The following is a 27,732-nucleotide window of genomic DNA, read 5'->3' as shown; positions in this document are numbered from 1 at the left end:
AGGATATCTTGACAAATGAGAGATGACCTTAGTTTAAATACATAGCACACATACCTCCCACAGCGCTATTAAGTTCCAATAATGCTCAAGCATATACTACATATGTAACATGAACTGAGCAAGCTTCAAAAGCAGATTTAGTCTTCAGTACAAAAGCTAACAGTAAGAAAAAGGCAAGCGCACACATCATCTTAGATTTTTTTTTTATTCAATGTAAAAAAATTGAAATTTACAGTATTTACAAGTAGTCGTTACAAAGTTCAGACAAGAACCAAAATATGTTCAGCAGGACCACTGCGGATAATGAAGTTTCTAAAGTCAGGAAGACTTATACTAGACATTAGAAAACATTTTCTAGGGTAAAGAACTCCTAAAATGAATTGCCTGATGGGGTCATGGAGTCTTTAGATAAATGTGTAGGAAGAACGATGAAGTTCTGGGGAGAAGAATGAGCCATAGACCCCTGGAGGTCCCACCAGGCCCAATGATTGCATCCATTTAGAGAATACAGAAAGTGTATTAATAAACAAAGGCTTCATAGTTAAACGACTGATTTTTTAAAAACCACACTAAAGAAATCTATGCAGGTCACTTAGTTTATAAGATGAAAGGTTATTTGTGTTTGGTTTTGGTTTTTTTTTTTTTAAGACATGCTGAAACTATTAATTTGAACCAAGTACAACAGCTCTTATTTACTAATTTACTGTTTACATGGCACCACTTCAGAGCAACTGGTTACTTCTAGCCTTGAGAAAAACCACTCTTCTCATGCAAGTTTCTTTTCCTGCAATCTTAACTAGTGAAGGACTACATACAAATATGCATGTCTGTTCTAAGCAACCGGGCCACTACGGGTCTTGTTTGCACAGATGTCAGTAGATTTGACAAGTGTCATGGTTTAACCCCAGCCGGCAACTCAGCACCACACAGCCGCTCGCTCACTCCCCCCTGCTGGGATGGGGGAGAGAATTGGAACAGTAAAAGTGAGGAAACTCATGGGCTGAGATAAAGACAGTTTAATAGGTAAAGCAAAAGCCACGCATGCAAGCAAAGCAAAACAAGGAATTCACTGCCTGCTTCCCATGGGCAGGCAGGTGTTCAGCCATCCCCAGGAAAGCAGGGCTCCATCATGCATAATGGTTACTTGGGAAGACAAACGCCATCACTCCAAACATCCCCCCACTTCCTCCACCTTTCTATGCTGAGCATGACGTCATACGGTATGGGACATCCCTTTGGTCCGTCGGGGTCAGCTGTCCCACCTGTGTCTCCTCCCAGCTTCTTGTGCCCCCCAGCCTACTTGCTATCCAAAATATAGCCCCATACTAGCTACTACAAAGAAAATTAACTCTATCCCAGCCAAAACCAGCACAAGAATGATTTTTTAAAACTACATTATTGATTTATGTGGAAAAAGCATAAAAGCAGAACGTTTCATGCTTCTGTGCCAGCACGCAGTATTACCACAGTACTTCGTTGTTAACTGCAGATCTGATAATAAAAAGTTTCCACGTCCAAGCAAAAATGAGAACTAAAGAAGTTCTTAGAAATGTTGTCAGGTATTAGGCCAAAGTTTCGTGATGCAATTTCTCTTCCACAGGATATAACGTTTTGGAGTCTTACATTCCATCCTCTCCCAAATCATCTTTAGGAGACAGGAAGGAAGGAATGCTGAGCAGCCATGACAAGAGTAAAAATCACCTGAAACAGCTTGAAGTGGTGAAACCTTCTACGTGTGTCATACTGGGTAGCTCATATGTCTGTAAAAGGCATGAATATTAAATGATTTTGAACTTGTAAATGTTAGGCACTGATATCCTATGTCAAGGTGCTATGCATGAATATCCAGAAGCTTAAGCAAACTACTTCATCACAAGAATATTAATTTATTAAACTCATTTAGTATTTAAGTAAAAATGCATAGAAAATACTACCTGACAGCTTCCAAACCACATGGCTCAGACATTCGGTACTACAGAACTGCAAAAGAAAAGCTAGCTAGCTGTAGCTGGTAAGGCATTTCCATGTTCCCTGTCCCAAGAAGTCCTCACGCTGCAGGCTGCTGGACTGTATCCTAGCAGAAATACCATCATGCACTTGCCCGGTTTTTAGACTCTCTCTTAATACAATTACTGCTGGAAACAGAGCTTATTGACCCAGGGAACACATTCTTGTCTCACTGTGGCCTCACGCTTTCAGCTAGTCACAGCTAATAAAAGAATCCGGTGCTTTACACACCCTTAAACGTGTATTTAACAATTATAAAACCTGCAAGTTGGCCTGAGCAATTTGAACATCTAAACTACCCCTGTGCTACTGGCTGCTTGTTAAGTACACAGCACACAGAAGACACACCTGCAAGGGAGGGTGATAACTCAGTGGCTTTTGTAATTACAGTTCAGAAATTTTCATTAAAAAATACATTTAACAAAAATACATTTTAAATTTTCATTAAAAAGACATTTAACCTTGTGATAGTTACAAGAAGAGGTCTGTTGCATGCATATATACATGTATGTTGTATAGCACAAAGCACTCACTCCTGTGCTTGATTTTCAGCGTACAGAATAACAGTGCCTTTCCATTATATGCAGCTACCTGCCATGCCAAATTTTTCCCATATGCTCACAATACATTTCTGTGTCATTTCTGATCAATCTTAACATCCTTGTCCTTAATTATATCCTAGCACCTGGCTGGTCCCTTTTACTCACATAGGACTCCACGTGACTTGAAAGATTCAGGACAACGTACAATGTTGTAGTATTTCAGGGGGAGGAGAAAAGAATCTGAGACAGTCACTTGGTTTTAAAAATGCATCTATCTGCCCTCACACAGGCAAAAAATATCCTTCCTCTTCCAGAGTGGCAGCAAAGGAAAACCTTCCAGAACAGAAAATACTTAATGATCTCTTATGTTCACACAATTTATGAGGCTGAGTCTTCGTTGTTCATTTTCCTAACAGCACCAGGGTTTCAACATCCACTGTTAAGAATATAAATCTAACATTTCCAAGAAATTACACCCTTCTGACAGAATAGTTCTGAGGCAGACACACCGAATGGAATGACTACTATGGCTAATTCTTGATCTTCTTGGGGAATAGCAACATTTTGGGGGATAAAACTGACAGAAGGAAAACAAGCTAGCAATTGCAAGAAGATGAAATACTCTGAGCAGTAGCAAAGAAGATAGTTACTCAGCAAACTGTCTGATCAGAAACTTCTTCCCCCAAATCAAGCAAACCTCACAGTTTCTAATGCCCTATTTCTCCCTTCTGTGCCAAGTTTAACTTAAACACTTACTTGACATTTATAAAGTCCCAAGGTATTTATTGCAGTTCAGATTTATCAACAAACCTACCAAACCTGAAAGAAATTATGTCAACTTCAAGCTCTGCACAAGATGCAGCTGCTCATCTCCTCAGCAGACAGACTGCTAAAAGCACACTTCAGTGGTGAACCATATTATTAACTGAAAAGTCAGTTTAGTTGAAGTTTCAAGTGCAAGTTAATTCTGATTTTCAAACCCTTCTTGTAACACCAAGAGAGTTATTTTCTGCACTTCTGCAATGGAGATATCTACACACTAGTGGATCCTAAGCAATAAGTCACCAGCATTGCCTTCTAGGAACTCAAGCCAGAACATGACATTAGAAGTTTTTAGGGGGTGTCACTACATTTGAACATAATGCAGAAACAAATCAAAGCCAGCTAACACATCCTTCTAGTTGGGCTTTCCATTACACCGTAACTACAAAATTCAACTGTTTGATTTGGCTTTTCTTAAAATTATCAAAACACTGCTAACAGATCTGTTATCCTCCCAGGAGTACAGAAGGGAAAAATGGCTATTGCCTTTAAATCTTTGGGAATTTAGTATGTACCACTGTGGTTAATGTTTATATCTGCAGGAATGGAAGCAGTCCAGAAATTGCTCTATAAACTAACTTTATCTTAGGACCACTCGTGCCACTGAGAAACTTAAGGACAGAAGTACTATGACACTGGTTTTCCTTTAAAACAACCTGCTATAACATGCAAACATTTTCAATAATCTTACAAAAATAGCTTTTAAAACAAAGACATAGTTTTGTATAAATGCACCACCTTATGTCTGTAAAACATCTTTTCTGAACTAAGGTTTATTAAGAACTATTGTAAATGTTTCCAACAAACAGAAAATACCCATCAAATCTTGACTACAGGGAAATAATTGGATTGCAGGCATTAGACGTAAACGTTTTTAAATATAAAAAAAATAAAATCCTCATCCTTCAATTTTCAAAACTGCTACAGAGTGCTGTCAGATGACAATAACTTACAAACTACAACTTACCACACTACTTTTCTATTGTCTTGAGATGTATGTTTAAAGGGAGGTAATTTGGTGTAGTTCCTGAGCTATGTCATAAAAAAGAGAAAAATGGCAGTCATTTTCAACCTGCTAGAAAACGTGTGGAAGAAGTCCTGTTGATTTCTATTTAAAAAAAAAATCATGTTGTTCTAAGAATTACGATAAAAATGCTCTGGAAGAAAGCAGGCTTTTGAATTTTGACAAGATTTTCTAAAGAATTTGTGCAACCACCCATTACACACTTTTTTTTTTTCCAATGATGATCAGCCAGCATGCTAATACAGGAGTTACCCAGAATGTGACATGGTTACATTATGTATCTAGGTGATCCAAACAGATGCAGCTATATACAAATAAGAGCACTTTTAAAAATAGCTTTTTGAGTTCCAGGACTTATGTTACAAAGGAAAAAGTCTATCATTTACTCACTGAAACGTACAAAGTAATGGTCCTGGAAGTACATGCTTCTAGTTGCAGAAAAGACTGTGATTCCATGGCCAAGAACCAGCTATTTAAATTCTTAAGATATACAGGAAAAAGTTATAGGCATATTCTTATTTCAAAGAAATAGTAGCATTTTGTTTAATCCAAAAGTACTCTTCAAGAGAAAAAGACAAGCAAGAGAATACCTCCAATAAAGGCAAAACCTCTCAAATATTTCTTGCACGTCTCTATCATAACCAAGTGAAGGACTTCTTAAGCTTTATGTTCATCAAATTGATTTTGAAAAGGATTTGAAGCAGAAGGGAATAATGATACAGCTGCTGTTTTATACTCCTTCATGAAGTCTGTTCTCGACAGAGTACTGTTAAAAGAAGAGTGCTATTTCAAATAGGAAATAGTGAGTTATGTCATATACACAAACACTTCTAAAAGTCGTTATTATGGCATTTCCCTCCACTTCTTATTGAGGCACTACCTTCCAGTCCCATTTCAGCATTCCACTGTAATAAGTTGTGTAGTGGTTACTCTGGCTGGACCAGAACAAGTACAACTTATAGATGTTCATAATATTACCCAGACTTTCCATAATCTTCAATAATGCTGTTCTTCTTGAGTTCTGGTTAAACACTTCAGCTATCCTGGTTAGTCAGCCTGTAAGCCATCACAGGCTGTTCTTCACCAACATCTATCAACATATCTAATGGCACGTGAGGCTTGTCATAGCCAGAAAACTTGACACAGTTGCTTGGAATGACTGTTTGTTGTATTTCTGTGGCAGAAACCTCTGGACCTGAAGAGTTACTGCATACATCAATTTGGCTACTGTCAGAAATGAAATAACTCTCTTTTACTTTGCGACTTTGTTCACCATCGGAAGATACCTCCTCTGTGCTTTCCTGCACAGACACCTCTTCTGTTTTGGCTGGTGCCTCTGGGGAAGGAACAGAAGATGCTCCTTCACTGGAATTCTCAGGACTAACAGTTTCTTCTTTTGGCTCTACCTCCAGCGAGGTTACTTCATCATCTGCTGATAACTCTGACTGGCTTGGTGTGATGGTTATTACAGATACATATCTTGCCTCCGATCTTGATTCTAGAATGCTGTCTGTGTTCAGGTTTCTTATCACACTGACCTTAAACGGGGGGGGGGGAAAAAAAAAATCTTAGTTCCACATTATCTACTAATTTATTGGCTTTATCTTCTGTCAAGGTTTAGACATTAAAAAAAAAAAAGATACAAGTTCATAATACAAATTTAATGTCATTACAACCAATCCCAACAGAAATTAGCAAAATTAGAATCTGGCAAGGTCATTAGCCTATATCTATGACTTCAACTGCTTCATTAACACTTTTATGCAAGCTCTCAAAATGCTTTCTATGTGCAAACACATTTGCAAGGACCAAATCCATTTCATGTCACCCACTGTATTTTAAGTCATTCGAAGTTTGCAATGTAGAGGAAAACAGCGGAGGAAGAAAAAGCTGTAATCCTTCTCAACTACCTGGGGAAACCTTTCATACTCTATAGCTACTGAGTGTAATTTGCAATGACTGTAATATCTTGTGGCAACTGTCTCAAATGGGAGGAAAGCGAACTTTGGAAAGAGATCTTTAAAATGGCATGAGAACCTTTATGCATACCCAGTAGTCACATCTATGCTGAAGTCTTCCTAGTTATTTCTTGTCTGCCACTAAGCACTCCCTCAATGCTGTGACAAACTTTAATGTTTCACTTTGAAACCCCTCCACAGGAAGAACATATTAATTCCTTCAGTGGCCAGGCTCCAGCTTGTTTTAAATGATTATGACATGCCTGCAAGCTGCTTAGATTCTTCTGATTTTTTTAAAGGTGTTTTCAAGAATAGATATGAAAAACAAAGCAGGGTAAATTTTCAGCTGTATGATGGTGTTACCTAAAGCTAACAGAAAGCACAGGGAGAATAGTCTCCTTTTCAAAATTTCATCATTCACTACGTATTTGTACCACAGACTATTAAGTACAACAGGTAAGCTAATTTCTTAATAAAACGTACACAATCACTGTTTTTTGAGATACTTTGTAAAAAAATAATCTGACTAAAAATACAGGTTGAGGCCAAGTTTGGAAGAAAGGGATGTAGGTAGGAGGACAAAAGGGGGAGAAAAATAATGTTGTTTAAGAAAAGTTACAAATAGCCACAAAGAACCTCCCAGTCTGTGTTAGTGTAAGAACTGAGAGAGCCATCAAAACCAGACGATCAAATCTGCCTGTGCTTTTCAAGAATCTTCCTTGATCAGAAGGTTGTGAGGCTGTATCTGTACGTTCGTACCTTCACAGTGTGCTGACTTCATTAGAACTTGCCTTCATCTCTCGCTTCAGCCCCATACCTTTCCCCTCGGTTGCCCTGATGCCTGTTGATGGTACTGTGATTTGTGCTGGATCAACTAAACTATTGGAGTTTAAAAAAAAAAACAAAAAACAAAAAACAAAACAACCCAAACCCCACCAAAACAGCACCACAAAGCAAACAAACAATCCCTGGAGAGCAGTTATTTGTAATCTAAGTGAGTTTTACAAACAGCTGTGTTAGCACCACTAAGGTGAGGTGATTCCCTTGGGAATCAAGGACTGCCACTGGAAAACTAGTAAAAAGAGCATTAAAGTGGCTCCTGACCCTGAGAATACACCACACTACAACCTAGCTGCCATTCAGCCACCATTCTCTCTGGATGTTCATTTTCTGTTATGTGGAAACAGTCAGAATACTATACAAAGAACATTCAGAGTAATTTCCATGAGTATGTTCATAAGAAGCAGATGCTGAAAAGATAGTTGCAGAAACCAGAATACAATCAATAATGTGTAGATACTGAAAATGTTATGAACAGCTGGATTAATGTACCTTTCAAAAATCTGTTTATACAGATACATGAAAAAATATCGGATACTTATGCTACACTGACCTTGAAGGGACCAGCATCTGTAGTTTTTTTGGGGGTAGCAAAAATCTGACTCCAATCGTCACACAGTAAGTGCCAAGAGAAGATAATTCTCTGTGTAAGCTAGAATACTCAAGGAATGTGAATTAAAATAAAATGCTATAGAAACTATGGCTAAAAGATCCATTTCCAACTTCCCATCTCTCCCCACACCAGTACACGCTATACTAAAGTTAAAACCAAAACCCAACGAGTTCTTGTTTCTGTCCTTGTAGGATTTTCACATGGCTCTAAAAATCACAGTCCTAAAATGTGTTAAGGGAATGCATTGTACTCTACACAGGTTCTGCATTTCACAGTGCCAGCTAGCAATGCTTAGAGATAGGTCCCAAGGATAAAATAAGTACTATCTACACAACTCCATCCAAGACTTTTGTTCTCAAAAAGGAAACCCGTTTTTCACTTGGTGACTTTTTGACCAAAGCAAGATGGTGCAAAGACACTCCCATTCATGAAAGAAGGAAGCCACCAGAAGAAAAAGAACTCTTGTGGGTTTCCTGGTACCCAAGGTTATTTAAGAGTCACTGAGTCATGACTACAAGACAATTTAGTAATTCATGCAGTTATTTCTAGCTTCAAAGAGAAGAATCACAGCTTACTAGACTAACTGGAATGCCATTCAAAGCATCTCAAGTAACAAGGGTAATTACGATATGGTTGCTATTTGAAGAAAAGTGTTTACAGTAGGTAAGTTAACATTTTTCTTTCGTGCACATTATTTAATACTAGCAAACTGACAGCCAGTGAGCTTAAGCTGGATGTCAGCGGTATTTCCTGGCAGGTGCAGGTGCTCAGATATCTTCCCGTCTCCAGTGACAGCACCTGAGCTTTCAGGTCTTTCACTGTCTCAACAGACTGGGGAGATACACCGGTGGAAGCCAGGGGCAAGGATACATACAAATAACATATCCCAAGGAATCCATAACAGTTAAGGTAATCAACAGTTTCTTTTTTAACTTTCTTTTCTCAGGGCTTGCCCACCTATGAATTCCCAGTAATTTTCAGGGGCACATTTTCTGGAGGAGAGTTTAAGAAGTCCATTTCAAATCTTATTAGGACCTTGACAAAATCTGCATGGCCTTTGCATGGTTCCACAACAAATTAATGCTAGGTAAATATATAAGTAGGAAAATATGTTACTGCCCTATAGACGCTCACAGGAAAAAAAATCTTCACAACAGCTCATGAAGCAGCTTCTTTCTTGGAAGATGACAGTTATTTGTGACAAATACCAGTGAAAATCTTCAGGAACAATTACAATTTCTCCAAGTCAAAAATATATGTTGTATAACCAAAAAAGCCAGAGTCACAAAGAAAATTCTTAAATGCTTTGTGAATATCTGTAAGTGTTCTACAAATACAGTGAGAGAACACAGCCTTGTCATTCCTGTCAGGCTCAGAAAAAGCACTAGCAGATAGCACAAAAGTTGACTTAAGTATGAGCTAAAAATGAAAGTTGACGCTTTTCAATGAGTTTTGCTCTTATAGAGTGGGTGTTTTCTACCCACTAAAATAATTGCCACCATTTAAAGATAAGAGGCACTGGGGGGGGGGGGAAAAAAAGGACAGTGAAGTTAAAGCAGAGGGAGATGCTCACAGGATATCAGTAAATTAAGGCCAGGCTCCTTTTAAAGTGGATAAGCCCTTATCACAAATCTTACAACAAAAATCTAGTACAGAACAAATCACACACAGGACAAACTGGAATGACTGAAGATGTTAGGTGGAAGGAGATGGCCCCTTGAAATACTTTTTGTGAGATAAATGAAAGAAAGTGAATGGCTCTAACTACAGCTGGACCGCTGAAACATCAGATTCTTGTGATCCAGTAGAAAACTAGCATGATGAAGTCTTGCAAAGGAATCTGTCCCATTTCATTAGACGCATATTCCTGCTAGGATCCTACTATGAATAAGAATGTTTAAAAACATTTAAACGAACATTTTCTCTAGTGAAGGTAATCATTCAATGCCCATACTGAAAGACAGTTGCACTGCAGAAGTAGGACCTGTACATGACTGAAACGTTATTCTTGGGAGTCACAAACAGCATAGAAAAGACAATATAAGAGTTCCTGAGATCTAAATGGCAATGCATTTTTTATTTTCTTTGCGTATATGAGACTCTCGGCAAAGGCAGCAGCTTGATAGGTACTCTTTCTTATTTTTCCTTCTGTTGGAGAATTCCAACTTGTGGAAAGTCACTCAAATGATGTTTTAGCATCCGCTTAAAGCCACCAGGAAGCAGATCACTGGAAGGCAGCAGTCCTAAGGTAGGACACCTTGCCTAGCCTTTTAACAGATGGAAAAGCTCCCTAGATGTTTCATTTTCAGACAAGCTGAGGTAAAGCACAATGGTCATAACCTGTATGGAAAGAAGTGTCTAGTACACATTCAAAGGTCAGTGACAGGCTCTCAGCACCAAGAAGTCTACAGAGAGAACATCATATTATTAAACTTATTATTCATATTAATTGTTTACATTATTTATTCATTACTTTAAATGATCATAAGTTATTTATTTTACAGTCCCAGATTATTCATATCGCCTGTATTGAAACTATCCTTATGAGCTCTGCAATTTATATTTGTCACTAGAGACTTCAATGGAAATAGACAGAATCACAGAATACCCTGAGTTGGAAAGGACCCACGAGGATCAGAGAGTCCAACTCCTGACTCCACTCAGGGCTACCTAGAAGTTAAACCATACATCTAAGAGCATGGTCCAAATGCTTCTTGAACATTGACAGGCTCGGGGTCATGACCACTTCCCTGGGAAACTTGTCTCAGTCTCCTTCCTTGGAGTTATTTAAAACCCAACTGGGCAACCTGCTCTCACTGACCCTGCTTGAGCAAAAGGGTTGGACTAGACGATGTCAAAAAGTCTCCTCTAACCTCAGTGATTCTGTGGTTCTGTGTCTCTGCTACTAGAATGAGTACAAACCTGTCTATGTACACACACATTGAGTTTTTAAGAACTAAGTTCTCAAACTAGACCAAGGACTGCTACTTCAGTTAAAGAGGCTGAAGTCTAGCCGTTACACAAATACAAGGCATCTAGTTGCAGAGGCTGTCAGACTATTAGACTGGTATAAATCCTAAACATCTGCAAAACCATGGTAAAAAAAAAAAAAAAAAAAAAAAAAAAAAAAGAGACAGGCATAAAGATGTTATAGTTATAAAAGTTACCTAGCTGGATATTAAAAATCTGATGCAGATGAGAAGTCTGAACTTACCAAAGACTTAGGCAGCTTTATGTTCGTCTTCCTTAGTTTCTTGCAGCCACAACATACTGTCAAAATTAGACTCACACTCAGAATAACACCACACAGAATGATGGTAAGATCTTGTGTGCCTAAGAAGTTAGAGCAAAATCTGTTAAGAAGTTTAGAAAAATAAGCCACTGTTGTATCACGTAGAATAACTTCAGCAACTGTAATAGCTCAGAATACTTAGCTGTCGTGTGAATTTGTCAATTTATCACCTTTTTTTCGCTCAAGAAAACTTAATTTATAAAGCATTATATCAAGTAAATAAAAATTAGAATGACAGAAGATTTTCAATTTATATAAACACAGTAATGTTTTTATAGAGGTAAAGGAATTTTATAACTAAGTTTTTGTTCCTTAGAGATGACAGATGGGGATGAACAGTATGTTTTCCATGTGATAGCATATTAACTGACATAATAATTACACAGTCTATGTACAATAAAATTGTCATATCTTCCAAAACATAGATTTATTAACTATTGCTAGTAAGATTCCACTAGCCTGACTCTCCTTACTGTCCTCCCCCTCAATCATACCGCTGCTCTGGTGCGTAAAAGAAAGAACACAACTGCTTCTATCAGTTTTATCTCTTTTCTCTAGTGAAGGTTTGGGCCATAATGAAGTAACATTAAAAAGTTTGTAAGAGGCTATCAGAGATATGAAGTTGGGTCACTAGCTGTCTTTGTTCTCTTTAATTAAGAAAAAGATGCCAATACCTCAATTTTATGACCACAAGTTTATAGTTACTTCAGACTCAAGAAAGTCTATACACCTTTTCCTCAGCGATGAGACTGAGCAAAAAGCCATTTGTTAGAAGAAAGAGACAATGCTTCTGAAATTCACGTAACTCAGTGAATGATCCATTCGTCATTTGTTAATTACACCAATGACCAGGTGCAATGGAAACAGGTTTTGTAATACCAACGAAGCATGAAAAGCACCCAAAAAAAAAAATCATCATCTTTAAATGTCTTTAGAACTGGAAAAGTGCATTTGGAAAAGAATGACCATGCTTTCCCTTTTTTATATTCTCCCATAGGCATCCAAGCCATCCCATGGCTGTATCAGAGCTCAAATACTTAGCTAGAACAGATCTCTGGTCAGACTGAGTATGTTCTTACTAAAGTTTTAGAATCCGCTTACTCAATGCCTGCTTGAGAGGAAAATGAATGCAGCTTTCTTCTGACGGGGTGCCAATCATCAGATTGTCATATAAACTTCCCTTTGCTGAAACACAGTATTTGGAAACTTCAGCGGGAACTGGGATGTTGAGGCTACATTTATACAGCGTACAGTTTTCGTCAGAGAACACTTCTTCACTCTGCAAAAAATGAAAGTCACATTATATCATTTGACTCAGTACAACAGTACAAATGTTACAGTACCTTCCAACACTTCCAAAAATGTTAAAACACTACTAGATGTGGCTCCTACATCATCTATATGCCTTGCAAAAGCTGTGTGAGCTTCGGCTATCAGCTTATGCACTACCTTAAGATGTTATATTTGATCAGACCATGGTGCTTTCAGCTAAAATTTGTGCTGTTCATAGTCTAAATTCGCATTTCTAATTCACTTATAAAACTTGTTCCTGGATGCATATGAAAAGGTAACTGTAAATAAACATACCTACTATCATTTTCTTCAAGTTCACCCTCCATGATTGCTAAATAAAGTGGTATCAGTATCTTGAAAAGTAATCTCCTTAAATGAAAAGTCTATCTAGCCAAGTGAAAGGGGCACAAGTAAAGTTACCAATGTTTCAGCATGTATGCAGAAACAATAGCATGGGATCAAGTAACTCTATCTTGTGTACAGCTAATGCAATAATCTCATTTTTGTTATAAGACGTCCATTTGGACAACTAAAATCCAGACCTTTCAGTCACATATCTCGTTGTGACATGCTTGACCTTTTAGGGCTTCAGTGGTCCTATGTTACGTTCAACTGTATTCTTGATATCTGCTGGCTCTGTGTGTCATAGGAGTGAACCCCTTTTTTATGTGTTTAAAGTAAACAAGTACTTTTAATTTGAAGTTTTCATTTTGGAACTTACCTGATTTTTACTATCCCAAAAAGTCACCAAATAGCTGATCTCTGAATAAATGTCTCCAATCCAAGGAAGCAGCTTCACAGATGGGAATGCAGGATGGTAAATATCAACTGTGATTTTATCACCATGCCTTGAGAGATTCAGTTTTGGTGGTCCTATTTTTCCTGCAACACATTGCACCTTTGCTATTAGGCCAAAGCTTTCAACATAAAATATGCTACTTATAGTTAGCTTTCCAAAATTAATCAGAGATTTGATAAGAATTACATGTTTGTTTCAATGATGAAATCACTGAAATGATGAAATGATTTATTTATTCATTTCATTTATTTATTCAAAAATCATTTATTTCATCAATTTCAATGATGAAATCATTTATCACACAGCTGTGACACTTAGAAGTAATGGAGGCATTTGGATACATTCATGAATCTGCTTCTAAAATGGAAACAGAGATTTTCCGTGCAGAATTTCACTGTTAAGCAATCCAACTTTCCTACACGCATAAGGCCATAAAAATTCAGCTCACTAACAACAGAAAAAACAAAGCAATTAAACATATACACGTGAGTGAGAACAGAACACGAAATACTTTTGACTATATCCCACCATAAATCACACTCAGCTAAAAACAATACTGTACTGAAACACAGGCTACCTGAAAATCTAAACAAGTATCATCTTGAGCAACAGTATATATAGGAAGCCCGATTTCCCTTGGCAATGGCCTACATGAATTTTTGGTGTCTAATGATCTGACTGAACATACGAGTTTCTTGTTCAATGGGAAAATGATTTTGTCTCTCTCCTCCATACATGGCTATCAATTTTCTGCAAACTGCCAAACTCAGCATTATTACCATGACTTTTGTCCCTTTGTCAAACACTAGAAACCAACCACTGATTCCAAGTCATGGGAGTATTGGGTGAGGAGGGAATCATAGCGGAAAACAAAGAGGGACTCCACTTCTTCAGCTCCAGCAATGCAGAAATCCATCTCTATCTACAGCACAGCCCAAGTCAGGGAGAATCTCACGGACAATGTCCTGCCTGAAAGCTATACGTTGAGAATGGAGCAAGTACAAGACGAAGTCTCTCAGTCTTTCCTCACTCTCTTGTGTCCTGCCCACGCAATGCTGGGGCCTGCCCCACTGTTTTGGACAGGTTGGCCTGGAGTCTAGACACACAATTTACTTTTACAGTATCGATGTGAAAAATTGTGATTTCTCCCAAAGCAGCCCAAAGGATTTACATGAATAATGAGTAACTTAGTTATCCAGCTACAGTAGACTCCCATAGCTTCTAGACAGCATCTAGACACCCAAAGTTGTCAGCACATGGGATTATAGTGTCAAGCAAGGTTATCACCAACCACCTGAATGCTACTTCAGTGATGCCTAAAGGTCCACAGCTTCCAGTGGCAGTTTCCTACCCTAAACTGGTGTCTGGGACACCAGGCAAGAATGTGGGAAGGACGCATAGAGGGCACCATCAGCATCACTTTCTTGCCTTTAGAAGTTTTGAAAAAGTATTCAGATACCACAGTGACAAGGCTAACAAGGTCCTACGGAGGCAGAACTACAGAGATTCCTACTGAACAACCATCATGCTTTATTTCATCCCGGACTCCTGACTTATGATATTCCCAAATGAGACAGTAATACAGTGAAAAGGATAATTACTGACTTTTTAAATTTTGGGAAAAAATTACAGGGTTTAGTTTATGATGGAACTTACCATGCTTTTGCAAAATAAACTCATCTGTCTCAACATACTCAGACTGTTGTGACCCAATGACAGCTTTAACTCGAAGCCAGTGAGAGGTAAAAAGCTCATGTATTTCCCCTGAGAGATCGCAAAAATGAGCTGAAATGTTCACACAAGTTGAGACGATCTTATAGTAACCTAGACTGTAAAACAGATCAAGTAATAGTTAATACAATTGCAATTGCACAATACTGTACAATACACTGCCTGTGACAAAACATCTGTGAGGGTGACGGAGCACTGGCACAGGTTGCCCAGGGACGTTGTGGAGGCTCCATCCCTAGAGATATTCAAAAGCCATCTGGACATGGTCCTGGGCAAACAGCTCTAGATGATCCTGCTTGAGCAGGGAGGTTGGACCAGATGACCTTCAGAGGTCCCTGCCAAACTCAACCATCCTGTTATTTGACAAATTTTGCCTTAATTTACACTTAGGCAACCTTTACCCTACACAACTTCACCACATAGAAACAAAAGAATTTACCATGGACCGATTGCTTTTAGATGCTGCTAGAGAATATCAGGTACAGGAAATGACAAAAGAATAAGAACTTACTTGTAAGGTTTGATTTCCACAACAAAATGGGGAGTTTCAGACATAGGTGGGTACTGCCAATGCAAGACAGTTTTGAAATTTTCGGATGTTACTACAATCTGCGTTGGTGAAGGCACTAGAAGAAACAGAACAATTGCACTTTGATAAACAGATCTAGTCAAACGTAAGAACAGTCAAGTACACTTCTAAATTATTTGGAAAAGGCAACATGCTAGAAGTGACTGGAAAAAATAGGCATAAAAGTCGCACATACTTCCCCCCAAATGGACTAGTTTGTCACCAGTACAAACACATATAAGCCCTGCAAGTTGATTTATAATTCTTCTCTCCTACGGAGACAGCTTTCTTCCTGTTGGCAACCCAGAACCTCAGATAACCCATACCCATTGAAAGCAAGTCCATCAGCCCGTATCAGGTTCATAAACTGTGATGATTATACCCCTATGTTGGTATTATACAGCTATACCAGCAAGACGGATAGTATGAATTTACTGAAGTTAGAGAAGATTAGCCCAGCTCCTGTAGATTTCTCTTGCTCTTCCGAAACAGAATCAGGAGGCAGGGTGAGAGGAGCAGGGGGAAGAGAGGATACCAAAGCTGCAGTATCAGGGTCTATGCTGCAGGGGAGTCCTACTGAATCCTGCTGAGTCCTACTGAATCCTGCTGACTGAGTCCTACCGAATCCTGACTCAGCCTTGCCAGAAGACAACAGGCCTGCTGGGGAAAGCCTGGACTCAATCTGAATTTCTGACAATGCCATTTTTACCACTCCAGTAGTATTTTTAGAAAGCTGTGAGGATAACAGTAGACTACTAACATTTGTAAGGAATTTGAACACTGAAGCTGTCATGTAGTTTCACATACAGGAAAGCATTTGAAGTACATTTAGTTAGCAACATCAGAGGTAAGGTAGTAAGCGATACAAAAATAAAAAGCAGTGTTGACAGTTTCCTCCTACAGCAAGCTGCTTTTCTAAGCACCAACAGCGACAAGGATATTGGGGGAGCAGTTGCAGGGGAAGGAAAATCACACGATCCTGTAACTACTGAAGGTTGTTGCATGGCATTCAGAAGGAGAAAAAATGAAGGTCACCCAACTGATTGTAATTGTTACTTCTTAGCTTCTCAATGTCTGGTTTGGCACCCTTAATATTCTAATACAGCTTTTGTGAAATGTTGACAGGTAACTCATATTCGACCTGCTCTAGCCTGCTGCTTGTTCACAAAGCAAGTGCTCCAGCTTCACTCTGCAATATGTTGAGGGAAAGTAAACAATTTTCACATCTTGAGAACAAGACCACAAAGATAACACTTTACAGAAAGTAATACAGAGAGGCTGAGGTATGCTATTAACCACAAAGATTTGATACACATAACCTACATCACTCTGCAACTGGTGCTGTGGTTTAGTTATGTTTTAATATGTACAAAAGGGGTACTGCAGTTATTGGAAAAAAGGAACACAATCATCAAATTCTCAACCACAAGAAAAAAAAGGTGATAAATTGACAGAAGAGGTGTCAAACTACACAAATGTTGCTTCATTTTTAGTTTTAAGGCACAGTGTAGTGAGTCTTAAAAATTTTTACTTTTGTATACTACCATACAAGTAAAACTATGCTTAACAAAAGAGTTGAAAATGAAATCCCAGAACATATTTGAACTATCAGTAGAAGCTACATGGCTTTTAGTTATGCAATTACACACCACTTCACTTACTCCTCCTTCATTCTTCCTCCCATCCCCACATTTTTGTTTTATTTTGTACATAGACAGAGTTGCTACCCTAGATTTCAAGAGAGCAAACTTTAAGCTACTCGGGGAGCTACTTAGCAGAGTACCCTGGGAATCTGCTTTTGAGGGCTTAGGGGTCCATGAGTACTGGTCAGCTTTTAATAACCACCTTTTAAAAGCACAGGAGCAAGCAATCCCATGGTGTTGTAAGTCAAGCAAGTGGGGCAGAAGACCAGCTTGGCCGAACAGGGAACTAACTCCTCGCGGAGCTCACGAGGAAAACAGACACTGTATGATCTCTGGAAGCAAGGTCAGGCTTCACAGGAAGCTTACAGAGTCACGGTTTGCAGGGAGAAGACTTGAAAGGCCAAAGCCGAACTAGAGTTGAAACTGGCCAGCATTGTTTCAGGTAACAAGAAGGACTTTTTTAAGCACGTTAATAGCAAGTGGAGGTCTAAGGAAAATCCTGGACCAATACTTGTTGAAGATGGTCATCTGACTAACAGGGATTAAGAAAAAGCAGAGGCATTCAATGGGTTGTTAGTTTGGGTTGGGTTTTTTTTGTTTGTTTTTTTGTTTGTTCGTTTGTTTTTTTCCCTCAGTCTTTAATAATATTGATAGACCTTGGGATGCCCAGTCCTCTGAGTCAGAGGACCCTGAGTGCAGGAACAGTGACTTACCATTTGTGGGCACTGAAATTGTAAGGGGCCAGCTGTATCAGCTGCATGTTCACAAGTCCACAGGGCCTGAAGGGATTTACCCAGAGCACTGAAGCAGCTAGCGGATGTTACAGTAGGGCCCCTCTCGATCATCTACCAAAGGTCTGGGGAGGTCCCTGCTGACTGGAAGCTAGCCAACACTATTTCAATTCAGAAGAAGGGTGTGAGGGAAAACCCAGGGAACTACAGACCTGTTAGTCTAACCTCAGTACCTGGAAAAAGTATACAGAAGATCATACTGGGTGCTATTGAAAGGCATTTAAAGAATAATGCAATCATCAGGCACTGTCAACATGGGTTCACAAAGGGAAAGTCCTGTTTAATTGAATATCCTTCTACGATAAGGTCACCCCACCTAGTGGATGAAGGGAAGGCAGTGGATGTAGTTTTTCTGGATTTTAGTAAGGCTTTTGATACTGTCCCTCATAGCATTCTTCTGGAGATAAGCATATCAACTGTGAGATAAGCAGGTACCTGGTGCTCTGGGTGAAGAACTGGCTGAATGGCAGCACTCGAAGGGTTGCAGTGAATGGAGCTACATCTGGGTGGTGACGGGTCACCAGTGGTGTTCCTCAGGGCTCAGTTCTAGGGCCTGTTCTGTTCAATATATTTATCAACGATCTGGATGCAGGAGTTGAATGCGCCATTAGCAAATTTGCTGATGATACCAAACTGGGAGGTGCTGTTGACTCTCTTGAGGGACAAGAGGCCTTACAGAGGGATCTAGATAGATTGGAGCACTGGGCAATGATTAATGGGACAAAATTTAACAAGTCCAAATGCCAGATTCTACACCTGGGACAGAGTAACACTCGGCACAAGTATAAATTGGGAGAGGAGTGGCACAGGAATGTAATACTCTGAAGTACTTGTGAATGCTGAGCAACCAACTAGAACTAAAAAGAACCTACCAAGTCACTCCTCCACAGCTCCGTGAAAGACTACTCAACCTAATTCTCCACTCTTCCATCCAGAGATGATTTTTAACATGCTTCAGCTCTGAGACTGCAAAGGAAGTAGCGGAAAACAAGCTTTCCTCATGAAAACACAACTTTCATCACAATCTATATCACCATATAAACCACCTTACCAGCCGCCAGGAACGTCACCACTAACATGCCAAGATCTCTGATGGCATTACAAGTTGACCTTGATCCCTTACAGGAATGAGTTTACACATACCATCAGCTCATCCTTTTCACCCTCACTTTTAACAACTTTCCTTTCAGTGATAGTGAAGCACTACCTCCCTCTCTGACCTTTCACTCCATATCCTCAAGACAGACCTAAAGGACACCTTTCAGCATGAGCTGAGAAGCTAAAAGTCGTAACTCTACTTACAAACAAAAGCCAGTACAGAAACAGACTTATAGCACACCTCCTCTAACCTCATTAACCTCTCCATGTTTCACAGGCCGAGAATTATCTCCCTCTTTTTCTAAGGGATGACACCTTATTACTCCTTCTACCACTTCCCTTATTCTCTACAGGGACCAGCCATCTTGTCTCTCAAGTGATCTAATGGATATGTAGTAAAGTCAAATGTAAATTGTTCTCAGCTTGTATTTATTTTTGAGGTTTGCTGGTTCTACTTTAAAGCCAAAGAAAGCCTGAAAGCTCATCTCCTTTCCCTAATTACACTGGTTATTTCCATGGAAGACTATCTCTACTTGCAAACCTTGCCTAACCAATTTGAGTGACTGAGGATCTTACTCTTCAGGTCATTTAGCAATAATACACAGAAACTTAGCGTAAGTGACAGCAGCTTAAGATGCAGAAGCTCAGCACTGCCAAACCAAAGGACCTCAAAACAGGCACGGAAAATGGATCAGCTTGTGATCACCCATGGAAAGTCTACTTTTAACACCCTGGTCAGACAATCCTAGTCCCTTTCTTCAGGTTTGTTATCTCCCCTGCATGCCCCTGCCCAACCAATCAAATGGTCTTCATTGTCCAGCTCACAGCCCCTTTACTCAGGCTGTCTCTCTGACTTCTAATCGTTTCTCCTCCAGCCAGTGCAGAGACAGTCTTGGGACACCCCAGCATCAAGACCAGAGACCATGAAGAACATTGCCGATTTTCAAAGTGCTGGTGTCTAATCTTCATAGATAATATTTCTGCATATCACCAATTAAAATGCCATAATACTTTATGTGAATACTGTTTTACTTAGCCCATAATGAAGCATTTTTTTTTTTTTTTAAACATTTTACACCCTGTTCTATGTTGTTCAACAGGCACAGGAGGAAGATGATAGTGGCTAGTGCCACAATGGTAATCTTTAAACATAAAACTCCTTCTAATTTATAACAAGCATAAATGCAGCAACACTCAAGCTGCAAATTGAAACAGTGAGAAACAAATTGTGGAAAAAGTGAGAAGAAAATTGATCAGCAATTCATGTCATGATGCATGATACAGGACACTCAAGTTTTAGTTTGCCTCCGGTTCAAAGGCAGTGATTTCCATCCGCAGTTAGCTCTGTTCACCTTGCCTTGTAAGACAGCAATACTGGCTGACAGAAAGGCAACAGAGACATTAGCAAGAAAATATTTTTCACAGAAATACAGAAATTGAATTGTGTATGTGCATTGTGGAACAACATAAAATGAACTTCAGACAGCAGCTCTATGTCCAGAGAATAAAAGGCAAAGGTAGGCCAGTCTGATTTACATTTTTTTAAGAGTACTAAAAGAAACTAAGCATGCCTGGATTTTGATGATAAAGAACTGGAATGCTGGAAAGCAAAGGTAGGATTAAGGGACAGCTGAAAGCAAACACAAACACGATCACAGGGTGACCTAGAAGTTGAGCATTTAATAGAGAACAGACATGGGAATGCAACTGCACAGTTTATCTCAGCAAACTCACACCTGCATCAGTTTACAACCAACATACATAACTCAGAGAAATGTGAATATTTATTTGTTCATATACAACAGCCCAGACTAACTATTACTGCCATATTGGTGGCAAAGACCTCAGCAGGTGTGACTCCTGGGGGGTGGGGGGGGCTGTGTGTGTGTGTATATAGACAATCAAATGTCTTCTCAAGGTGCAATTATCTTAACTAATGTATTTAAGTTTTGGAGACATTTACATCTTCAGCAAACTTGCATAGTGGACAGGAAGGAAATACATGTGGGAGGAAATTAAAAACCAAATGCCACTGAAAGACTTTTGTTTTACTGAGAATATCTGCTGCTTGGTTTCAGGCTACTAAGAAATAAGGGGGGTTTTTTTGTTTTTTCAAAGTAACAGGAAAAAGTGTACCTAGTTGCATCTTCTAAGACTAAGGAAGGTAACTCAGCATTAATCCACTAGTTGCACACAATATATGATAGAGTTCTGCTTCAAAAGCATCCATCAAACCAGAAAATGCTTGCTTGCATCTACAAGTGTAACTTGTCTTGTTTCGTACATTCACTTCCCCAAGTCAAAACCACCACACTGCACATCTTTCACAAATCTCAGCAGGGTCAGACACATGCAAACTGAGAAAGATTTCTATACTGGCTTGAAACTAGACTGTCTTGTTCACTATACAAATGCTCCTGAACAATACTACCTACGGAAAGTACTCATGAAATACAAGTTTGAAGCAGCCATATATTAAATAAAATCTATTTTTAAAGCATATACAGAAGGACTTAGTATTTTTTTTATATCTATAAATGTCCCACCCGTTCATCGAGCCTCAGCAATGCATTGCCCAACAGCAAAAATTAAATCAGTGAACTGGAGAATGGGACATTTCAGAGACGTAAAAATGAGACAGCCTTTAAACTGATGTTTATCTCTTGTGCAATACCAAAGTTCTTTCCCTCATTCTGGCGGAGGCCGTGAGGCATTACTGTATTACAGAGGCATTTGTCACCACTGTTCACGGAAGCAGAATTTAACTGAAAGTGCAACAATGCATATAACAGACCAGTGCCTGATGAGTCCATCATGTACTCTACAGTTCAGCTGTCTGAGCCAACAGAAACTTAAAGAACCACAGAGTTCATGCAAGTTGCATGTGCCTATTAACCATCGTTTAGGCACTGAAATACAGAATACACCGAAATACACAAATGGAAAGCTTAAAAAGACAAACTGTGAAAAACCAAGTAAAAACATCTTTTGAAAGTCTGCTCCTTTTTTGGATTCCAATGAAAAACAAACAAATCCTTATAATATCCAAGTGATACATCATAGGAAAACAGTTTTAAGCCATTTCCATAGGCCAAGAGGGACAACAGTTTGAACTTTGCTGCAGATTCATGCCAAGTGGGTAACTCATCATTTACCCTGTTAAAAGCCATGTTTAGCCATGCTAACAAATCACTCCCTTCTGGGCCCCTGACTGGGAAAATGGTGTACCTTCCTAACGCCAGCCCTGTGCTCCATCTGAGCTCGTATACCCACTTTAACTGCATGCAGAAAGGGTAGCAGCTTTGGTGACTTCACAAATGTAAAAAAGTGATTCTCCTTAGCGCTCACCACCACTGAAGGAGAAGACAAGGGAAACAAGATCAGATAAATCTGCACTACCCAAGAATGCTTCTGCAGGACGCTGCAGCAATAGACAATGGAAAAAAAAACCAAAAGGTGACATAAAGGGAGCCTATACCCTGGAAAATGGATTCAGAGTAGCAAGTCTACGCTAAGTGTGAAAAATAGCATGTAAAAATAATTCAGCCTGTTTCTGAAAGCTGTATTTCCTTACACAACGGACCTCTTCGATGATTTAGAGCCTCACTTCAATCCCTTCCGAATCAAACAAAATTGGCCTCTACTAAAGCGAAGTACAGCCATCTGGGGGCTAGAAGAGAGCTAGGAGCACTGCCCAGAACCGCAGGACAGAATTTCAGCAGGCAGAGGATGGTGCTCGGCACAGGCTGCAAGAGCACCAGGCACATGCCACGGGGACAAATGAGAAATAACTGTCAGAGAGCGGGCTCTGTCCACTGCCGCATTCCCCTTGGGGGCAGCACACCTGGTTAGCAGACATCCCTCTCTACTATGCACTTCTGGCAGGCCAGGCGCTAAAGATAAACAGCGCCTGCTCTGAAAAACAGAGTTCCTGCTCTTGTCAGGCTGCTGGAGGGGAGACTGCCTGTAGACTGGCTTCGGCGGGGAGCCTGACAGACTGGAAAACACCAAGCAGCAAGGCGCTGAAGAATTTTGTTCCTGGTACCTGCCCGGCCTTCTTCTAAGTGGCAGCAGCCACACAGCATATGTGGAGAGGTTTGAATGTGCTTGCCTTCACCCCCTTTCTTTTATCCTTTCCAAAAGAAACCCTGCACATAGGCTTCTCTTGTAATGCCACTCCTATACCTTGATGGTACTTCCTGAACAAAGTTATTAAAAACAAGCTTAAATTAGTGCATGTAACAGCAATTCTGTGCAGAAGGTTCTATCAGAAGTTCTCAAAAGATCTTAAATACAAAAAGGAAACCACGTTCAATTTACAAATGAAGGGAGTACAAAGACTAGGGGTAAAATTTAAAGCTCTTAATTTTTTAAATATTTAGTGAAATGAACTTAAATGATTTCACAGGAATCAGGAATAAACATTACACACAGTATTTGGTGCATTTTTACAGCTTCTGTTTACAACAGGTTTTTATCTCCTCAGGGCTCAGAGCTTTCACACTGTTCCATGGAGCTTTTAAAATCGTTGGTTATGATAAAAATCTCCACGAGGTGGTATGCTGTACTGAGAGGAGAGACAGATATAGATCGCCATCTTAAAAAACCCACAGTAAGTTGCACAAGATGGACATTTTAAAAGCTGCTGTAATAGTAGAAGCGAAATATTGTTTTATCTATTTTATGACTATTCTTCCCTTTTGTTATAGCTGAGAAGTCATTATAATAGATGAGATCTAAATACAGCACTTTCATCTCATTTGTTTTTGTTTGCAGCTGGACAGAGGAACTGCTATGACCACTAATAACCTGAACCATAAAGAACAAGACCACCAAGATCATCACACACCACAGGAAGTCAGCTGCAAAAATGAAGAACACGCATTGCCTTGGAAGTCTGCCTTTCAACGTGCAAGAAGCACCTGAACTGCTATCGCGGTCTCCAGATCTTCTCCTCCTACTACTACGACCTTGACCAGGGACCTCCTCTTCCAGGATACTTAAATGCAGACTGAGAGTTCCCATCAGAAGTGCCCAGCTCCACTGATGAGTCACAGGCCTATCTATGCAGACATGTTAAGCACCCAGCTGTAGGAAAGGCAGGCAGTATTCGGCTATTCAGACAACTGCTGTTAGGTTGCCTGGCTTTTCTAAGGAAAATTGTGTCCTACAACAGAAGATGACTGGGCATTTCCTCGTTTCACACTCAGCCTTGAGATATGTATTACACTACTGGCACACTGAAAGCCCTACTAAGACTTTAAAAAAAAAAATCACTGTATCATTGTAAAAGAAAGCATCATAAACATGCTTCAGAATTCCCCTTCTACTTTCATCCTTCCACTGTAAGCCAGCACGTCTGCTTGCATCAATGTAATAATGAAGTAACGACATGGTATTAGTTCGTCATTACAGATACAACCAGCATTTTCATTCAGCTAATACACAGCACTATCTATTAGAATTCCCTTCATGTTTTTGTTCACTAAAAACCTAAGTTTTTGCTTAAATGATGAAGTCTCTGAAGAGTATGGTTGTAGGGGCTGTGGCCAACCTGAGTGCTAGTCACCAGGAAAACTCTGCTTGTGTTTTCAAAACTTAACTCAGAAGTATATTCTACTTCTTTCATCTGAGGGTTTGCTGCACTCACATGCAGAAAAATGAGCCTTTTGTTTCTAGGCAGCTTGCCATACATCAACTACACTATAGTGTTGTTCTGTAGTCCTACACCGAGGCAACTGTTGTGCTGGACTAGGCTGGATTATGGCAGGTTTGTTTTATAACAAGTGATTTACTGGTATTGTGTTTTTACTTTAAAGTTGCTTAATGCGACATAAAAGTAGCATATTCTATTAGCAATAAAAGCATGGCCTTGAAAGAGGTGAAGTCAGATTTCGAGAGACAGTATTTAACGTATCAAGCCTCCTTACTGCTAAAATTCGGGGGAAAAAAAGGAGTTTCCCTGCAAGGTTTACTGGTTAATGATCAGCCACCAAGTCAAACAAACTGGATACTCAAGATGTAAATTACCAAGGGACAAGTCAGCAGGCAGATTACCGTTTTTACTGCTCCTAGTCCACAGCTGGTAAACCTAAGCAGCCTTCTAAAGTCCCATACGGTGTGGCCCATCCCCAGGGGCAACCGAGTTCAGCCCCTCCACCGGGGCACGGATCTAAACTACGCGAAGTCCCAGTGAATCTGCGTTACACATTTGCAGAATCCAAGGAGCCTGGGCACATACTCAGCGTTTCTGCGACCTACTGCAAGCAGCACTTTAGGTGAATGGATCTTGCTTTGTGGGTAAAGTTCGGAAGAGTGCTGCCGTGTTATCTCATGTGCGGACATGCTTCCTATTTCAAACCCTTTCACGAAGGGCACAACATGCAACACCCCGCATACAGCTCTCAATATTGTTAAAAACTAAATGCGCGTTCTCTTTTGACCTGAGCTATTAAACAGCAATCTCTGGTTTTAATGAGCTGTTCCACTTTGAAGTGAAACTTGTAAGCCAGAGTGAGTATTTCTCTCATAATTTACTCGCAACAACTCTGCCCAAACAGAGACAAAACTCTGTTCTTTGCTGGCAGGCCACCCCTCCTCCCCATCGGCGCTTGGCCAAAACGTGCCCCACACCTGTGGTCACGGCCATGATCCCCATGCCTTGCTTGGGCTCCCCGGTCTTGCACTCCCCATCTTTGCTGTGAAATTCCCAGTTTCCCCGCTTTTTTGGGCATGCACCCTCACAAAGCACAGCGGCGCAGGCCTGTGGTACGCACGCCCTGCTCTCGCTTTACGTGACAAAACGCACAGACGCCTGACATAACGGCTGGTATCGGACACCTTGCCGTGAAGGGCTGTAACCACTTATTACAGGTGCAATGACGTCAGGGGTCACGCCTGCAAGAGTAACTAGGCAGAAGAGACAGGTTTCAAACCGCACCGACGGCGCGGCGTTACCAGAACTGATTTGCATGCCACCGATCGCTTCCACGGCAAAGCTTCCCCCCACCCCAGCGGGAGCTCAACCGGTACCGGGTCACCAGGGCGGGACAACGCGGCACGGCCCCGGGGGGCGGCGGTGGGGAAGCGGAGCCAAGCGAGACGCCCTCCCCTCGCCGCCGCCCGGCCGCCCGCTCTCCCGCGGCCCAGGCGGGCCTCGCCGCTTCCCCTCCGGCTCCCCGCTCCCGCGGAGGGCGGCGGCAGGGACGCGGGCCCCACCGCGGCCCTCGGTCACGAACGACTGCGGGCCCGTGCTGCCGACCGGCCTGCCCGTACCGCGCCCGGCCCGTCCCCGGCCCGCCCCGTCCTCCCGGCCCGGCCCGTTACCTGCGGGCGGCTGCTGCCGGCGGGAGGCCGCGCCCCGGCGGGGGGCCAGCAGCGCCGCGAGCGCCAGGAGGGCCAGCGGCAGCCGCATGGCGCCCGGCGGCCGGCGGAGGGGAACGGGACGCGCTCCCCCGCCGCCGCTCCGCTCGCCTCGCCTCGGCCCCGGCGCCTGCGCGCTGCGCTCCCCGCCGGCGGGGCCGGGAAGGGGCGGGCGGAGGCGCGCGGTGTCACTGCCGGGCAGCGGCCGCCTCCCCGGGCCGGGCCGGGGCGGGCTGAGGGGCGCGGCGGGCGGCGGGAGCGGCGCCCGGGCGGGGGAGGAGGCCGGAGCCGCGGGGCCGCGGAGGCCGGGTGGGCTGCGGCCTGGCGGCGATGTCAGCCGCCGCGGTGCCCTGGCTTTGCCCGTCGTGTGTGGAAGTGGCGGTGCTGTGTCACACCTGCCAGCCCCAGCCGCCGAGAAAGCGTCCTCTCCTCCCCGTGTCGGGACTGCTGCGCTCTGCCCCGTTCTTACACAGCACAAAGCCTTCATCCGCTGGCCTTCTTCAGAAACAGTACTTTGAATTCATACACGTGGAGGAATCCTAATTGATGCTGAGAGGTTTAATTATTTGTTCGTGCAAATAACCGAAATTTATATGCACTTCAAAAAATTACATGAAGTGCTGCCAAGCAAGATGGAGATGGCAGCTCCTTCCACCCTCCTCTTTCTACGTCTCCCACCCCGTGTCCCAGTGCCAGATAATTCTGCACCTTAACCACTCAGCCTCGAGGCCGCCCCGGGCCAGATGAGGAGAAGGACAGAGAAGAAGCCTCTTCTGCTACGCGCCTCCCCAGCTGTAAGGAGGATGTAGCAGGTTTTTAAGCTCCTGTCAGAGATTCTGCAAATAACACTTTTTCTAGACCTAAAATGGAGGCAGCTTGAGGATTCCTTGGCACCCACCCTTCTTCCCAGGCTTTCAGAGACAGAAAGGAGGAAACAGAGCTACTTGCCAGAGTCATCATGCTTCCCCTTTCTCACGCCTCTCTTGGAAAAAGTGAGTTCAGCTGTTCCCTCACCTTTATTTCCTATCCCAAACTTTGTCCCACTTCCTGGAGAAAGGTGCAGAGGAATTGCTTTTCTTGCCGTCTGCCGGCTGCATTTGCAAAACTGAGGAGACAGCACGATTTGCTGCGCGGGAGGGAACGAGTAGCGAGGAGAGAGAAGATCAGAAGCCAGCACTGATGCTGATGAAAACCCCTCACTGCTACGGCCTCAGAAACGACGGTGTCCCCACAAGTGATGAGGTGGTGCTGTGGGGTGCAGGGCCAGCACGGGTTAGAGAGCCAGCGTCTCCTCCCAGCTGCACTAAGGCTCAAGAAAATGGATTGTGAATCTACGCCCACGTTCTGTA

At 41.5% G+C, this 27,732-nt stretch overlaps 1 protein-coding gene across 1 annotated transcript; it reads right to left on the bottom strand.

Moving 5' to 3' along the window:
* Positions 1 to 190: 190 nt before the first annotated feature.
* On the bottom strand, positions 191 to 26,494 carry IFNGR1 (interferon gamma receptor 1). The gene is made up of 7 exons (XM_082307938.1): positions 26,348 to 26,494; positions 15,433 to 15,547; positions 14,847 to 15,019; positions 13,113 to 13,273; positions 12,200 to 12,377; positions 11,021 to 11,139; positions 191 to 5,933 (listed from the first exon to the last, which is right to left on the bottom strand). The coding sequence occupies exons 1-7, from the start codon at positions 26,433 to 26,435 to the stop codon at positions 5,430 to 5,432; spliced, it is 1,338 nt and encodes a 445-aa protein (XP_082164064.1). The 5' UTR covers positions 26,436 to 26,494; the 3' UTR covers positions 191 to 5,429.
* Positions 26,495 to 27,732: the final 1,238 nt, after the last annotated feature.

The sequence above is a fragment of the Platalea leucorodia genome (genome assembly GCF_965183815.1).
Source record: "Platalea leucorodia genome assembly, chromosome: 3".
Lineage (NCBI taxonomy): Eukaryota > Metazoa > Chordata > Aves > Pelecaniformes > Threskiornithidae > Platalea > Platalea leucorodia.
Note: the sequence above shows the minus strand (reverse complement) of the source record. Positions and strands in the feature narration are given on the sequence as shown.

Bases quoted from the DNA above. Each gene is read 5' to 3' on its own strand.
- IFNGR1 (XM_082307938.1), bottom strand. From the start codon at position 26,435: ATGCGGCTGCCGCTGGCCCTCCTGGCGCTCGCGGCGCTGCTGGCCCCC. The intron at 15,548-26,347 runs GTAACGGGCCGG...TGTTTCTTCTAG, and splicing joins CCGGCAGCAGCCGCCCGCAG to TGCCTTCACCAACGCAGATT. The intron at 15,020-15,432 runs GTAAGTTCTTAT...TCTGTTTTACAG, and splicing joins GTGGAAATCAAACCTTACAA to TCTAGGTTACTATAAGATCG.